Source organism: Heliangelus exortis, chromosome 5 (assembly GCF_036169615.1).
Source record: "Heliangelus exortis chromosome 5, bHelExo1.hap1, whole genome shotgun sequence".
NCBI lineage: Eukaryota > Metazoa > Chordata > Aves > Apodiformes > Trochilidae > Heliangelus > Heliangelus exortis.
The window spans coordinates 16,937,018-16,953,216 of record NC_092426.1 but is presented as its reverse complement, the minus strand read 5'-3'; the positions used below and the strand labels follow the sequence as shown (position 1 = coordinate 16,953,216).

At 37.0% G+C, this 16,199-nt stretch overlaps 1 protein-coding gene and 1 non-coding gene across 2 annotated transcripts in view; one reads left to right on the top strand and one right to left on the bottom strand.

Moving 5' to 3' along the window:
• Positions 1–15,945, top strand: part of TDP1 (tyrosyl-DNA phosphodiesterase 1) — a 38,412-nt gene extending 22,467 nt beyond the window's left edge. Inside the window, exons 15-16 of the mRNA XM_071745792.1 lie at positions 7,182–7,296; positions 15,481–15,945. Coding sequence (XP_071601893.1) covers positions 7,182–7,296; positions 15,481–15,554 — 189 coding nt within the window. The 3' untranslated portion in view covers positions 15,555–15,945. The remainder of the gene's footprint in view (positions 1–7,181; positions 7,297–15,480) is intronic.
• TRNAL-AAG (transfer RNA leucine (anticodon AAG)) lies at positions 3,061–3,142 on the bottom strand. Its single transcript has one exon. It is a non-coding gene; the product is annotated as a tRNA-Leu (tRNA).
• Positions 15,946–16,199: the final 254 nt, after the last annotated feature.

Below are 16,199 nucleotides of genomic sequence, written 5' to 3'. Positions count from 1 at the left end.
ACTCTCCTCTTGCCCATTCCAAACACATATCCTCTGAGGCTAAACTGAGGTGTTGCTGTTTTACCTTATCTAACAACAGCTGATGCTTTTAACAGTTGAGTACAAATTGTCCAAGATCTGCAGCTGCTACAGAGTGGTGTTGTGATTACTGGGCTAGCAGTGTTCACATTAGTTTGACTTCTCAGGCATATCTGTACAAGCTGCTGCATTACAGTGACATGCCTTTCATTAATTAAATACATTCATAATGTTTTAGTATATGTGAATGCTTTCAGCAGTTTTTCCTTCATGCAGCATTAGAAGTCAGCATCTCAAGAAGATGGTTCCAAATATCTTTGAGATTTAATTTATCATCCATAACTTGAGCTAGCTTGCTCTAAGAGGGTGTTTCAGTCTAATGGTACTCTGCAGTAGATTTTCTAGTGATAGAATCTGACCTTTGGTGGCTTAATCCATCAGCACTAATTTCAAAGATGTCATTTACCTTTTAGAGATGAGAATTTCATCTACTGGCCCATCCTTTGTCATTAAAGTCTATTGAAATTTTTAAACTACATTTAGTAAAAAAGGAGCCTTTAGCAGGAGCTGAAGTAGTTACTTATTAGAGTAAATTAATCAAATTTATATATATACAGCAGAATAAAACAGCAACAGTTACTCAAATAAACCTGGCCAGGATTTTGCTAGTTGCTGGGTGAGTTCAGATTTGCAGAAAGGATGATGATAGTCTTGAAATTGTGGCAGTCTTTTGTGTGTGTGTGTGTGTGTGTGTGTGTGTGTGTGTTCAAGGCCTCTCAAAACTAGAGCTGCTTCAGGCTTTAGTCTTCAGCCTAGGATAAAGAATCTATAATGAAGCTGCTTTGCAACTTGGAGTCATATTCTGGTGACAAGAAGGTAGCTGTACCTGTCTTATTCAGCTGTCTGTTAGAGGATTAACCACCTGACTAAATTAGGTAGGAATCTGGTTTATCTCAAACAAGTGAAAGGAACAGATTAGTTCAGCATGTGGAACTACATCATCAGTTAACCCTACGGTGATTGTAGCCTGTCCATGGCTGTCTTCACTCCTTTATTTGTACTTGCACTGGTGCTCACTGTCACTGGGTGCTGAAAACCAAATGGCTCAAGTTTTCAGTGTTATTCCATGAAAGAGCTCAACATGATCAGGTGGTACCAATGCAAGGAAGAAGAAGCAGTGAGGCCAAAGGGACAGAGAGCCAGGAGGGGATGACATTGAGATAACCACCTTTTGGCCTGATTTTGGAACCAGAGCCTGTGAGGCTGATCAGTGAAGTTTTGGATGCAAATGGCTAGGATGTAGCTGAGGAAAATGTATTGTGCACTGTAAATGGCAGCACCAGGCCCCTAGATCTTTTTTCCCTTTCTTATCACTCTGGTTGCTCTGAAGTAGCCACTGCTGGAGGGAGAGAAGGCTTTGCTTTGGCATATCAGAGCCACAGCTCAGAACTCACAGTGGCCAAAAGCAGATGCTTACAGAAAAGTTCAGTGGGCAGGCATGTATGTACTGTACTAGCTTATCCCTGAAGATTTCTTGACTTACAGGCTGTAGCCTTTTCTGTGAACATTTATTCTCTGAAATGCCATTAAGCTTCTAGCATTCAGAATCTGCTCTGAGTTCCACATTTTAACAAGGTCACATAAAGCACACTGTTCTGAAAATCAGTTTAATTTGGTTTTCCCTTCTTGCACTGAAAGATTTGATAACTATGTGACCATTAGTTGCCTTTTCTATACCACTCTTTTTATAGACCTTTATCCTATGCTTCTAGGCTGAAGAGTTCTTAGCCTGCTCAGTTGCTCTTGATCGTTCTTCCTGCTTTCTATAATTTTTTTTCTTCTGTATCATTTGGGCTGTGAGGATGGTGAATAGAGAGACAAAAGGGCAAATGAGATGCAGGCTCTGTGACACAGTGATGCATTTAAGGTTTTCCTCAGCCTCTTGTTTGACCTGAATTTATTTATTTTTCTTTTTTTACAAAGTGTTACATAATAGGTTAGTCTTTGCTTTTTGTTTGTTTGTTTAGTCAGAATTGACAGAAATATGTACACAGGAGAAACTAATTCTACCACACTTCATGAGAAAGTTTTTAGTTTGATTTTGTCAAATAGTGTAATAAAAATATATGCAAAATAAAGATCCTTTGTGTAAGTACAATGCTTTTTCTCTATAGCCCTCACAACTCTTATTTTTTGTATATAAATTTATAGGAAGCATGCAAATATGTACTCCTATATAGGTGGCTGTACTCACAACACAACTTATTTGAGGCTCATCTAGAACTTGCAAGAACATGTAGCATTTAACACATTTTGGAAGAGCATACTTAGTTCCTTTCCTCCCCTCTTCCTAAATACTGATACATAATTGTGAAGACTGGCGAGATGAAAAAGCAAGTCACCTGTCTGTAGTAACATGGTGTGGTGTATATGGGAGCAAAATGGGGAGAGGGACTGCAGCCCCCTTTCTTTTCTTTACTGAAATTGGCTGCAGAGACATCCAATAACAAGGATTTAGTCAGAGAGACAAATAATACTTGACCTATGTATGTGCGTTATGTACCTGATATTTAAGTTGCAATAATTAGCTTTTGAATCTGTCTCATTCATATGCCCTGCAGTTAGCCACATAAAAAGTGCTTCTTTGATAACTTAGTCTGGTTGTTGAGACATCTGTGTGTTTGTGGTTATAACATACTAAGTGGCAGAGTAGTGTCAGGTGAAGGTAATGCAGAACTAGAAATAGATAGAAGTTTTTAGAAACTGCATTTTTTAAAAAGTTTGTTTGCTAATAAAAAGATGCACAATACAAACTAGGTGAAATACTTTCAGACATTTGAGCCTTCCTGGGCTTCAAGTCCATGCTCAAGCTGTGGGGTTGGTGATTCAATGCAGCTGGTTTCTGATAGTTCTGTTTCTTCAGGCAGTTTGATAATGAAGTAAATGACTCCTCTTTTGGGAGAGTTTAAGGCATTTGGCCCCGGAGTCGTTCAGGTTGAAAAAGAGCCGTAAGAAGAGCGAGTTCATGTGGTAAAACACTCATGGCAGCGGTGGGATTCGAACCCACGCCCCCGAAGAGACTGGAGCCTTAATCCAGCGCCTTAGACCGCTCGGCCACGCTACCCTGGTGGCGCTGCTGCCGAGCACGCTCTTGGTTTTGTTCATCTTAAAAAAAGTTCCCCAAAAAAGCTCCCCTCGCTCTGCTGGGAGCCTTCTGCTGAGGGAGAATGTGGAGGTGGAGTGTTCTTCAGTTGCCGGCTATTGGCTGCCGGTTTTTGTCTGGTTTTTAAAATGTTTCCAGAACTTTGAGGCTGTGTCCTGGCCTGATGTGCTAATGCAGACTCAGAAATATGTTAAGTGGTTGTTCTCAACATAGCAGCAACTGTCATCATTTGTAATTTTAGTGCTTAGGGAAAAATCATCTGATGTTGATATTAGATCACAAGCTTTTCCTGATTAAAAAATTATGTTTATAAAAAAAGATCATGTCCTGTGGTTGAACTGCATTTCTCTTTCTATCTTTATTCCCATTTCTCACCTCCTACATCTTCAGTCTCATTTGTGTTTAGTTTACTCTTTCTGCTTCTGAGGATTCCTTTCCAGAGACTGAAATAAATTACATATCTAACATCAAAACATGTTGAGAGAACCCCATCACATAACATGGAGTCCAGGGAAGCATGTTGTTAATTATTTTGCTTGAAAAATCATGGAAGTGTCTAATGGAAAGGTTTTTAAATAAACAGTTTTTAGATACAGCTTTGGTGTCTGATAATGTAAGAAACTGAGATTGACCTGTAAAATGGTATAAAGTTTTGTGGTATATTTAAATTTTCTAAAATGTCTGTTGAAGAACGTGGTACTAGCCAATTAGCTGCTGGAAATATGAACTCAGAAATACAGTAGTTGCTGTTGAGCTGAGAGCTTACCCATGATTGCCTGCCCAGTGCTATCAGATGCTGCAATTCCATCTAGATAATCAGTCACAAAAAACTGTCAGTATTATGGGTTTTGGAATGCTTTATTTGATAGTGAATAGTAACAATTAAAATACTCCCATACAGTTGCTTGTGAGGATGGTGTGAGCTGGATCTGGAACCAGCCATTATGTGTGTGTGAGCATCAGAAGTGAACTGCTGAAATTTTTGCTGAGTTCAAACAGCTGAACCTTCAGTCATAGCTCATCTTAGACCAGAAACAAGAGAGTGTAGGTTAAGCTCTTTGACTGTAACTTCCAAAGTAATGTAGTACCAGTTTCTTCCTTGAAAGAAATCCAGTTTCAGATGAAGTCTTTCCTGTATGAAATAGAGGGGGGATAGGAAAATGGTATAGGTAAACCAGGATTTTATATGTGGCCTTTAGAATGTTAAACGCTACTCGTAGTGCTCACAAAACTGCTACAAGGTTTTTAAACTCCAGTGGAAAAGACACTCTGGGGCATGTTTTCCATGCCAAGAAGTGAATTTGTCACTGTGGGCTTCTTACAAAAAAAGTTCTGTTGAATAAATGTGTTTTGAATAATTGAATAAACGCACCTCAGTGTTGAGGAAGGACTTTATTGTGTATTCTCCTGGCCAAAGGAGCATGGTCATTGTAAAGTCTATGTGCATCCTTAATACTGTACTGCCCAAATTAGTGAGTTTTTAAATAGTTTTGTCAAAAAGTGGGATTTTTTTCTGTTTACCGTCATGGGAAAGGATAGTCCTGTGATCATCCAGTAGAATACTAATCTGCCTCCTGTAGCACCTACTACTGCTAGTATAAAAATATTTCAGTTATAGCAGTTCTTACCTCTCTCTTGTATGGCTGCCTTGTGTTTGGGACAAAAAATGCTGGAAAGAATTCTAAAAGCTGTTCTACTTCCTGTTCCCTTTCGTCTTCCCAATTCCTACTTTTACAATGTATGATGCTAAGGCACTAGTAGAACCCACAACAACATCTGAAGTTTCACAAGTAGGAAAAAAATATGCTTTTCTACCTGGGAAATGTATCTCAGCATTACAAAATATATTCCTGTGAGCAGCAGTCAAAGAACAAAAAATAGCTGCAGAAGGAAAAATTCTGAAATAAAAAAAACACTGCTGAGAAAGATTTACAAGGTGGGCAGATTTTTTTTTAGGCAAGATTTTTGGGCTTTTTTGGGAAACAGCAATGAGAGCTGTCAACATCTAGGAAATGCACAAGCCAGACAAAACGTGTAACTTATTTCAGTTCCTGTGTGAATATAGACACGTGAGAGTTGTTTTTAAAAATGTGAATCTCTTCAGAGAACCTTGTTAAAGAATGCATTCCATAATCTAGAGTCTTACTCCAGGATGTTTTAAGAAAGTTAAATATCTTTTCTTAGATTAGCATTTCCTGACTGGAAGATTTCTTATGGTCTGAGAGACAAATAAATGTGGGGATCAACTGGTGGAGTCCAGTGGAGTTGGAGGACAGAATGAGAGAAGAAATAAAACTCTCAGAGGAGAGGGAAGTATACCCAGTGACTGCTGAGGAAGAACAAAGAAGAGGAAAGTGAAGGTGTAGAACAAGAAAAGGAAGCAAAATGTCTGAAAAGAAATGCACTGAAGTAATAACAGGAGAGGGTAGACAAAATGAAGAAGAAACAAAAGCATTACTGGGTTGAAAAAAAAAAAGGATAACAGGGAGAAAATGAGATTTAAAATGTCCTAGAAGTAGGAAATCCTAGCATGTTGTGTGAAAAGCATTCACTGTTATGAACTTCATGTGGAATTCATGTGGCATAATTCTTGATACTTGATTTCAACTGAGGCTATGGGTTATGGATGTAGAGGCCTAAGTAGGTGTTGCTGTGTATACTGCTTTGATGGTGATGGTTGTACAAATTTCACTCTTGGATGGTGCCATGTGCTAGCTGTGTAATTTTGGTGCTCTTGATAGGTATGCACATGAAAGCTCACTATAGAAAAAGAAACAACTCACTCTACAGTGGTGAAGCCTTCTCTGCCATTCCACATTCCTCTTGTAGCTCTATGTAAAACACAAGAAACACTTGGAGCGATAGCACATCACCAATACATTTTAATTTGCAGTTTTAAATCATAGAATCATCATAGAATTGTTTGGATTGGAAGAGGCCCTAAAGATCTTCTAGTTCCAACTCCTCCCTGCCAGGGGCAGGGTCACCTTCCACTAGATCAAGATGCTCAAAGCTCCATCCAAGTTGGCCTTGAACACTTCCAGGGAGGGGGCATCCACAACGTCCCTGCTCAACCTGTTTCAGTGTCTCACCACCCTCACAGTAAAGAATTTCTTCCTAATATCTAACTTAAATCTTCTCTCTTCCAATTCAGTTTGAAACCCTTGCCCTGTTTGAAACCCTTGTAAAAAGTCCCTCCTCAGCTTTCCTGTAGGCCCCCTTCAGCTATGGGAAGGCTGCTGTAAGGTCTCCCTGTGAGCCTTCTCACATCTTACCATATGAGTAGTATCTAGGAGTGCACACCACCACCCAGACTCTGCCAACTGAAAGCTGACTACCAGGAGTTGTGAAGAAAGCTCTTGCCACCATCATCACCACTTACAGAGTTCTTTTTTATATATATATGGCACTACCCATGATTTGTGAAAAGCATATATTTGAAGACTTGTTTCTGTATAAAGAGTTGAATTTTAATTCAGTTCATGAAACACACTGAACATCTAGGTAATATGGTTCAGGATGAAGCTAAAAAGCAAAAAGAAAATTTTAAAGCTTTTCCCCACTAGTTAAGGATTAAACACCAAAGGTGTTAATGTTTTGTTTAATAATTAAGATTTTATTCTAATATCTGTAAGTGTTTATGCAGAAGAAGCAACATCTTGCAGTATTGACATGCTGCCCATATGGTACTAGCAAAGACCTTTACACTCGGATAGAATTGCTCACACAAGTGAGGCCACAAGCATCTTACCTCGTGAGGATGGAAATAGATCTGTACATGTGTGAGGGATTAAGACAGTAATGTATATCCAGTGTGGCCCCACCTGTTGGGTTATGAGGTTTTAAGACTGGAATGTGCTTTAAAAAGTATCTGATGTCAGTAGTGGAAGCAAAACATTTTATTAAAATAAATCTTATTGAGAAAGAATCTATTTTGAATTAGGTTTCTTTTTTCACAAAAAACTACTAAGTCCTTCTTTTTATGTTTCCTTTCCTTCAGGGACTGGACAAAGGTTACTTTCATGTGAGAGGGAAAATGCTTTCAGAAAGTAAGGATTCAGCAACATGTTTTCCTGTACCTTATGACCTGCCACCCCAGCAGTATGAAAGCAAAGGTAAGGTGTGACTTCAGAAAAGAAGTAGCTATGTTATATGTGAAACAAACTAATTTGAGTAACCCTGAGTCATTTGAATACTGCTACGTCACAAAGTTTTATTTTAAATTTTTTGGGACATGACTGCTTTTAAGATTATATCAGTCCTACATTATGCTTGTGACTTCAAAGAAAGCAACTATATTCTTTTGGTGCTATTTTTTCATTATTGTTTTTTAAGTTTTGGATCAATAACCTAAATATAGGAGGGCTTATTCCTCTTCTGGGGTTCTTGTATGTATTAGGGAAATCTATACTCTTAATGGAATCAAAATGTTTTTCTGCAGAACTAAGGGGAAAGGAGTGTTGAAAGAGGAATGCTTGGAAGAGAGTAGGTGTGAGGAACAAATCCTCTCGAAGTGTGTAAAATACCATAGAGGAAATGTGAAAGAATTGCTGAAAGAAGCAGAAGTTGCTTTTGGTCTGTTCTGTATTTCATCATTTCAGACTTCATTCTCTTGAAGCTCGGTCTTGGAATCCCCCTTGGAGGGATGGAGGGGATATGTTTCATAACACTTGAAGAGATTTACAAAAATCTCAACCTTCTCAGCTTCTGAAGCTATCTCTAGAACATGCAAATCAGGGAAGTGATAAGCAAGTGCTGCTATGGGGTGATGATGGCTCAAAAATCTAAAAATAAGTTGAGGATAATGATGATGTGCAACCTGCAGTATTTGGGAAGAGTAAATTTTTAGATTTTTGGTCTTGAAAGTAATACAAAAAGATTATAATGAACTTATTTTTTGGGAAGCCATGATCCAAAGGTTGAAATAATAGGAGAGCAGCAAAGAGTTCAGATAATATTTATTGAAATATTTATATGCTCTCTTATTATTTCAATCTTAAATATATTAAGTTAAATCTTATTAAATCTTATTAAATCTTATTAAATTTTAAATCTACAGAAATATTTCTGTAGATTTGTGAACTAACTTAAGGTATGGAGTGAAAGAATGCTTCAAAGGTAAGAAGTAAGTAGACTTTCAGAGTCTTAGTAAAAGTAAAGACAAAGTCTGATCCTAGCAGGATCAGATCCTGTGAGCATGGTGCTTCATGTAGTTGAAGTAAGAAGGCTTTGGCAGCATCCTCTTGACTGGGCAGGCTATAGTAAACACCAACCAGGAGGTTTCCTTTGTTGGCTTAACCCCTGATTTTCACCCATAAACTCTTAATCTGTTTAGCATTGCTTTTCAAACACAAGTCTGTGCAGTTAATTCACTTTTTTTTACATGGAAGGCAGCTTCCCTCCCCCTTTCTTTCTTGTCTGTCCCATCTGTTTATAGCCATTGATTGCAGTGCTCCAGCCATGTGATTCATCCCACCACGTTTTAGTGTTACCAAGTAGATCACAAATTCCCAGCTGCACAGTGGCTTCCAACTCCTGTGTGTTATCCATGCTGTGTGCATTGGTGTAGAGGAACTTCAGATGGGCTGTTGACCACGTCACCCTTTTAGAGGAACAAGCCCTAATTCCTTTGCAACATTTTACAGGTGTTTTGCTATTGGTTGTCAGTGGACCAGCAGCCCCCTGGCTTTCCTGTGTTGCTCAAAACTCCGGCTTCTTCTGCCACTGAGTCTAAATTGAAGCCTTGCTCACAACTCTGGCTAGCTTCTTGGCAGAGAGGCTCTTGTCCCATTTGGTCAGGTGAATCCCACCAGCTCCCAATAAACCTGGCTTCTCACCAGTACTTCCATGATCACAGAAGCCAAAACCTTGAGTATGGCACCAGCTACATGGCCAGGCATTCACCTATTCAATATGAAGCATGTTACTTTTGTAACTTGCAAAGATTATTTTTCTGCTTGAAGAGCTTACTGCTTATCCAAAATAATTCTTAAATGGAAGTTCCGTTTTCCCAAAGAAAAAAGAGCGATTTGATGTAGAAATGATAATACAATCTATTATAAACTTTTCTTTGGTATAATGCATGCTGTCCGTTGAAGTATTGTTAATATTGTTTCAGGGAGTGGTGGCAGGGGTTGTGCCTTGGTTTACTAGCTAGTTAAAGGGGAAATAGATGCTACAACTAGTTGTCATGCTCTGGGACATTAATGCACTATCTGCTTGTTAACTAATGTTCAAACTGTTAGTTTTGGAAGGTTTTGGAAAAAGTCGTATTTTTGGAAATTTTAAAACAAAGATTAAAAATTAGAATCCATATGTGTTCTCAAATGTGTTACATATGCCACCTTCCTTATGCAAAAATAGTTGTATAATCAATACAGTTCTTGTTTTAATTATGGCATTTAGCTTCCTGTGTCAGTGAGTTTTATGTATATTTTAACTAAATGTAAGGAATTTTTTCCAAGTAACTTTTCTCATTTTTTGCATAGAAAGCTTATTTCTGTAGAGAACTCTTTTGTCTGTGGTTCATCTTTTGGGTCTCAGCTTTCTCCCATGATATGAACAGAATTCAAGTTGTCTTGGCTTTGGCAATGGAAGCTGTCAGCTGCGTGTGCCTTTTCACATCTCTTTCATGAATATTCTGTTCCAGTTCCTCAGCCTCATGGTAGAAAAAATGTTTAAAGAATTCCAATGTTATGGGATGCACTCATAAAATACTCTGTCCTTAGCAATACACGAAACAACTCCCAAAATCTCTGGAGGGTAATATAAATAAATTTATTTTAATTAAGTCTTGAAAAGCAGAAATGCAAGGAATTATCCTTTCTATAAAGAAACCCTATTGACTGATCCCTATAATTGAAGGAAAAAAGGCTCTGCGGGATTTTCCACAAACTCAGATTCTCTAACAATGGGAAAACTAAGTTCACATCCCTTTCATGTGATCAGAAAAGTTCTGTCAGGACCAGGAGGTCAAGCGGACAAAATAGCCAACAGATGGTCAAGAGTAGGGCTTAAGCAGAATATATATATATACCAAAATACATGATTTTTTTTGCACTGCACATGTACTTATGGGAATGCAAATCTTGGAACGGGCATTCTTAATGCTACAGAATTTTATTATTATGTAATAAAACAAAGTGAAAGAAAAACAGTTTCTTAGTTTGTCAACATAGTTTAATTGCAGAGATTCCTTTGTCATTCTGTCACAGTGTCTTTCTGTCATGTTAATTAGTGTTTATCAGATGGGACTGGATTTCCAGTATGAAAACTGTTAGAGTGAAGTAAATACATCTTGAAAACCACTAAAATACATCTGAGGACATAAAATTATAAACTCATCAGTAAGTGATAAAAATAATCTGTGTGGTTTCACTTGTAATAATTCATTAGGTTGATCCACCGTCTTTTAAAGTTTATTAAGCTCAATAATAATGAAATAATTTGGTTCCAGTCCTACTTTTCTCTCACTCCATATAAAGGGACAAAAGAAAATGCAGGGAGACTTGTCCACCTTTGCCTGCTTTGCCTCATTCTAAAACTCAAGTTTAGACAAAACAGAAAAACAGGATCTCTTGGAGGAACAATCATAAGGATTGTCTTCCTCCTCCTCTTCCAAAAATTTCTACAGAGTATAAATTGGGATCATTGTGAGCTGGATAACTTCTTGGATTTGCACTATTTTTCTGTCCCAGAGGGTTGGATTATCCTTCACTGAAACATAATCACAGGCTAAGCTGTAGTCACTGAAGGATGTGTTGATGTGCTTTTAGATGTTCTGAAATCAACTCTGATACATATTTTAAAATTTCCCTTTGCTTTCATTTAGTTTCCAGCTGTATTTCAAACTTGCAGAGAGCCACATTTTATAATACATGGATGAGTAAACTCCACCTACTTGTGCCAACAAGACCCATTTGGTCTTCCTGAAAGGAACAAAAAAAAAAATTTAACCGGTTTTCAAACCATAGCTAGTAGCAGCATAATCACTTCAAACTGAAATGGAGAGTAAGATTTCTTATGTGAGAGAAATCATACCAGAAATATTTTCATGTCAAGTAGCTCATTTTTATTATATATGTTGATTTTTAAAAAACACAAACAAACAAGCCACCAACAAACCACACTGTAATGTTTGGAAGAAATATGTATATTTAGCTAAAAATTGTCAGCAAATTATGGTTATGTGGTTAATTATTGAAATGGATCACTGAATCTATGGTTTACATGTACTGTAAACCATGAATGTCATTGTATTATAGTAAGCTTCAGTATTTTGGGGTAATTCACCCGCTTTTTTTCCTTAGTGAGTTGCACGTAACTTTTCTAATTACATCTAAGTGTGATTAGATTTCTGCTTAATTGATCCTGGTTTAGTGCCATTTAGGGAGGCATCAGCAGGTGAAAAATTTCTGAATGTTTTCTATGCATTATTTATCTGCCAGATTTCAGATCTATTAATCTCATTTACTTGTTATAAAATGCTCGTACAGCACTACTGAAAAGAAGATGAGCTAAAAATATATTTATCAGCAGTTCTTTGAGTTGTGACTTGGTTACAAGGCAGGAATTTATATAAGTTTTCTCTGAGCTCTTACTTCCAAATGCTCTGGAACTGCTTAAACTCTCTGGAAGAGAACCCCATGAAGTAGAGGGGTAAGTAATTTCTAATAAAAGAGTTATTTCTCATTCAGTTTTCTCTTCAATGTATGTATTTAAATGAAGAAAAGAAACTGGCTGTTCAGTTGACTAACAATATAGTGAAAATATGTGCATATACAAGAAAATAGGGCAGGTTCCATCTCAGTTCAGATGAGTGAACTGCTCAGAGTGAAGATACATATTACTCTTTTTGACAGTTATATGAATTACATTAATCTTAGGCTATTTTGCTTTTTGTTAAAGCTTTTTTTCCTGAGCCATTCTAATAATTTGTAAAAATGTATTAAAATGTATTTTATTACAGTGGAAAAAATCTATTTTACCCATGCTAACTGGTGGCTAAACTCACGCTGTGAGAGACTGGAAGAATAGTGGGCAAATGAGATAGAAATTTGCTTAAGTGCAAGTTGCAGTGTTGTGGGGAAATGAACAGACCACTTAACAATTTGTTCTTTAGCTGAAGTTTTCAACATCTTGACAGCTGAAATTTCACTTTCTTAAGGATGCACAAAAAGCCATGTCTCACAGGAAGGTCCCCACTCATTGTTGAGTATTTCATTGTCACACTTTATGGAAGAGCGAATTGACCTTTTCCTTGTGTTTTCACATAGTCACTGCCTGATATTTTTTTCTATTTTCCAATAAGCAAGGATTGGGAGCATGGTGAAATTACATTTTGTAAATATTTGTAGGGAGTGAAGGGAACTAGTAACACTCCATCTCCTTTATTACACATAAACTCTGCTGTGTTTGATAAAACCAAGAAAAACTTCATGGTGTATTTTCCTCCAACTCTAGTAGGTTTGTGTTTATTCTATTATTTAAAGGGTGGACATAACTTTCATGTATTGTGCCTTATGTTAGTCATGAAGTGCCTAATAGAAGAGATCAATGTCTGTGCAGCTAAACTGGAGGAATTTATTACTTTGAGCTCCCTTACAGGGACCTGCTGTATCCTCAGGAGGTCAGATAAGTTCTGTGAAAATGTCACTGTATGCAGTCTCTACCTTTCTCTCACCTTTGCTTTTTGCCCAGAGTTCTAGAATTCTCCATTTACTCTGTTAAGTAATTAAAATCTTTTTGAAGAAATTAAGAACGAAGACTGCTGAGGAAGTCATGTGCATTTTTCAATGACTTTCTTTTTTCTAATTAGTACTGCATAACTACATGGAACATGTAAAAGATGATGTAAGATTCCAGTCTCTGCATTTAGAAATCAACCAGGAATAGCTCTCATCCAGATCTCCACTCAGTGCAGAAGAGACTTGTATTTTAAACTGTAGGAAGAGGATCACAAAGATGCTTAAATTGTGTTTTATACTTTACTATTCAATTGCATATTTCTGTATTCACACACTTCTCTAGTTTTGGCTGTACATGCCATACTGCCATCTGTCATACTTTAGAGAACATGAAGTTTTGAGCAAGCATGTTGTTGACCTACAGAATATACTATATTTGTAATATACTATTGTTAAAATTTGCAAAGCAACCTTGTTGTACCATTGACAGCTCATGATTTTGTATTCTGTAACATGATCTCAAAAAGTGGGAAAGACTGTGAGTGATTAGTCAGGCGTACTTGAAAAAACTTGGGTTGTTCTCCAGGACCTCTCTATCTTTAAAGAAAATGTGACTGTCTATTCAGTTGTGATAGAATCTTCAAAAGTTTACCCAAGTATAACTGAAAAAGCACTTTGCCTGAGATTACACACGATCATAAGTTAGCAATGGGGTAGGAATAGTCCAATTCCTTTTACTGTATGCCAGCTCTAGTGCTAGAATTCTTCTTATATGTGAAGCAAGAAGGAAGCAGTGGTATTGGGTCACTATTTCACACTAATTCAAATAAGCTCCTTTTGTTGAGACAAAATTAGGGAATTAAGCTGAAGAACTGAACTTGGGAGGTGTGGAAGTTAGCAACATTGAGTACACCTTAAAAAATAACAAGTAGGGCTATAAATAGGGGACAGTTAACATATTTTGGGTTTTTTTCAGAACAGTTAACATATTTGGTTTTTTCCAGAAGATCAAAGGTTTTAAGTTTCAAAAGATTGGCAGTCATTTTAGTGTGCAACAGTAAGCTGCTAGGGTCATACAGTATTTATACACATTGTCTTCCTCTTGCTGCTATCTGTCCTATTAAAAATTATAAATAGTTTTAAATTGGGTCTTTTTAAAATAACTGAATTACAATTTGTTTAAATTTTTTATAATAATAATTTGTACAATTCGTTCGTTCTCTGATGATCCACATCCCTGTGACTTGTAACATCCCTATCAGCTTTCATAAATTCTAAACATAGACTTTGTTCACATCAAGTAGATTCAGTGTTGTTGCAATTGTATTTTCATATTACCTTCTTACTGCTGTAAACCAACACTTTTGCAAAATATTTGCATAGGAGTGATTTGTTTCACTGCAACATATGAAACTACAGTACTAGAATTAAAGATACCCTAATAGCAAGTAGTAATGGAGACTTGGTAGCAATGCTCTCCCTCCACCATGCTTAATTGGTGTGGTAGTTGTCAGAGTGTGGGGTTGTGAAATTTATACATCACTTCATTCCTGCTTCTGTCACTTTCTTACTCTTCTCTCTGATACAGTGATTCTCATTTTCTATATTGTGAGAGCTGGCATTGGATCCTGTAAGCTTGAAACTGGGCATCAGCACTCATCAATAGCTTATCTAAAATTTCAATTGATGAGCATGAAGCAAACCCTCCTTAGCAAGTATACATACTATGTAATCTAAATGAGATGCTTGTTTTTGATAAATGGTCTAGTCCCAGCATCCTCAGTACAAAACACGATAATCTATTCATTGTACAAACTAATGTAAATGTCTTCCTTCAGGGCTCATTTTGTGGATGGACAAAAGAAGCAGGCTAGATTTATGTAAACTTATATTTGAGAAAAATCACTGAAAGGACCGAAGGCATTTTCTTTGTATTTCAGTAGTACTCTGAGAGAAGTAGAATAGTAGCTTGGCTTCATAGAGCAGCTGCTCTTCTGCAATACGTCTGTGGCAGGAGGGAGAGCCTGGAGCAGATTGCAGGCCTTAGCTGCTGGCTCCAGCTGCATTGCCTTTTCTTCTTCCCAGAAGTGGGAATAGCTTCTGTATTCTGAGAAACAGAGAGAGGGAACTGTCAGCTGCAAACCTAGTGCTCATCTGAAGAGAGTATTTGAAGAAGTGAGGTGTGAACTTGAACATTTCAGGCAGTGACATTCTTACTGTCCTTGTGAGAAATGCTAATATGTTACAGCACTTATTTACAGTTCCATTGCATTAAGAGATGTGTAGGACAGAATTTGCTGCCTATGGGCCAGAACAAATTTAGCTTCATTATCATTCTTGTATACTGTTTAAAATACAGTTCTTTTACAGCTGGTGGGGAGATTTTTGGGTTATGATAATTATATTTAAAATAATTGGTGGGGGGGAAGCCTTTTCAAAACTCAAATTTTAAAAATAGCTGAATAAAAATTTCCAGGAAACTGAAATTGCACCTGAAGTTATATGAAAATATACAGACAATTTTGACCTTCCTCTTCCTCCAAAGGGAGAGGATCAAAATTTTACATTTAATAACTGAATTTGTCATGAGCATGTTTTTGTTTTGGTTTACAGATCAACCATGGATTTGGAATATTCCTTACACCAGTGCCCCTGATACACATGGAAATATGTGGGTTCCATCATGAATGTTTCCATGCTTTTTCAATTACTGACACTGAGCCTTCTAAACTACCTGCAAGACTGCTTAATTCTGTTTTTTAATCTCTTATGTCCTCTATAGTGGTTAATTTGTAGTTGAAACAAACATTAAAATGTTGATAATGGAGAGATTCTTGGGCAATCTATAACCATATTATTATAAAGAACCTTTTATATCCTTTTTTCTTACTGTGTTCCTAATATGCTTTTCAAGATTAAAAAAGTGCAGACTCTTCTCAGAGATTCTCTCTGTATTTTTATCTGTAATAAATTTAAAATTTACTGTTCTTTGAGAATGTCAGTTGGCCCCAGTAGCTGGAATAAAAGTTATTCTGTGTAAAATTTAAATACAAATAAAGTCAATCTTGTTTATATATACATTATTTGTTCCATCTTTTCTAAGTGTTTACATTTCAAATTGTATTGAAACTTTGGCTTGTAATTATCAGTTCTAATGTAAGCTCTAATATTTGCTGTTTGGGCTTCTTGCAGTATTTGGCTTCTTATCAGTTATCTCCTAATCTTCTTGTATTTTATTTCTTCCCTCTTTGCAGTCGCCCATGTACTGCCCAAAACACTATATAGAAGTGGAAGGGCTTGGACGCTGTAGAGTAGTCTTAAATAGTGCTGTG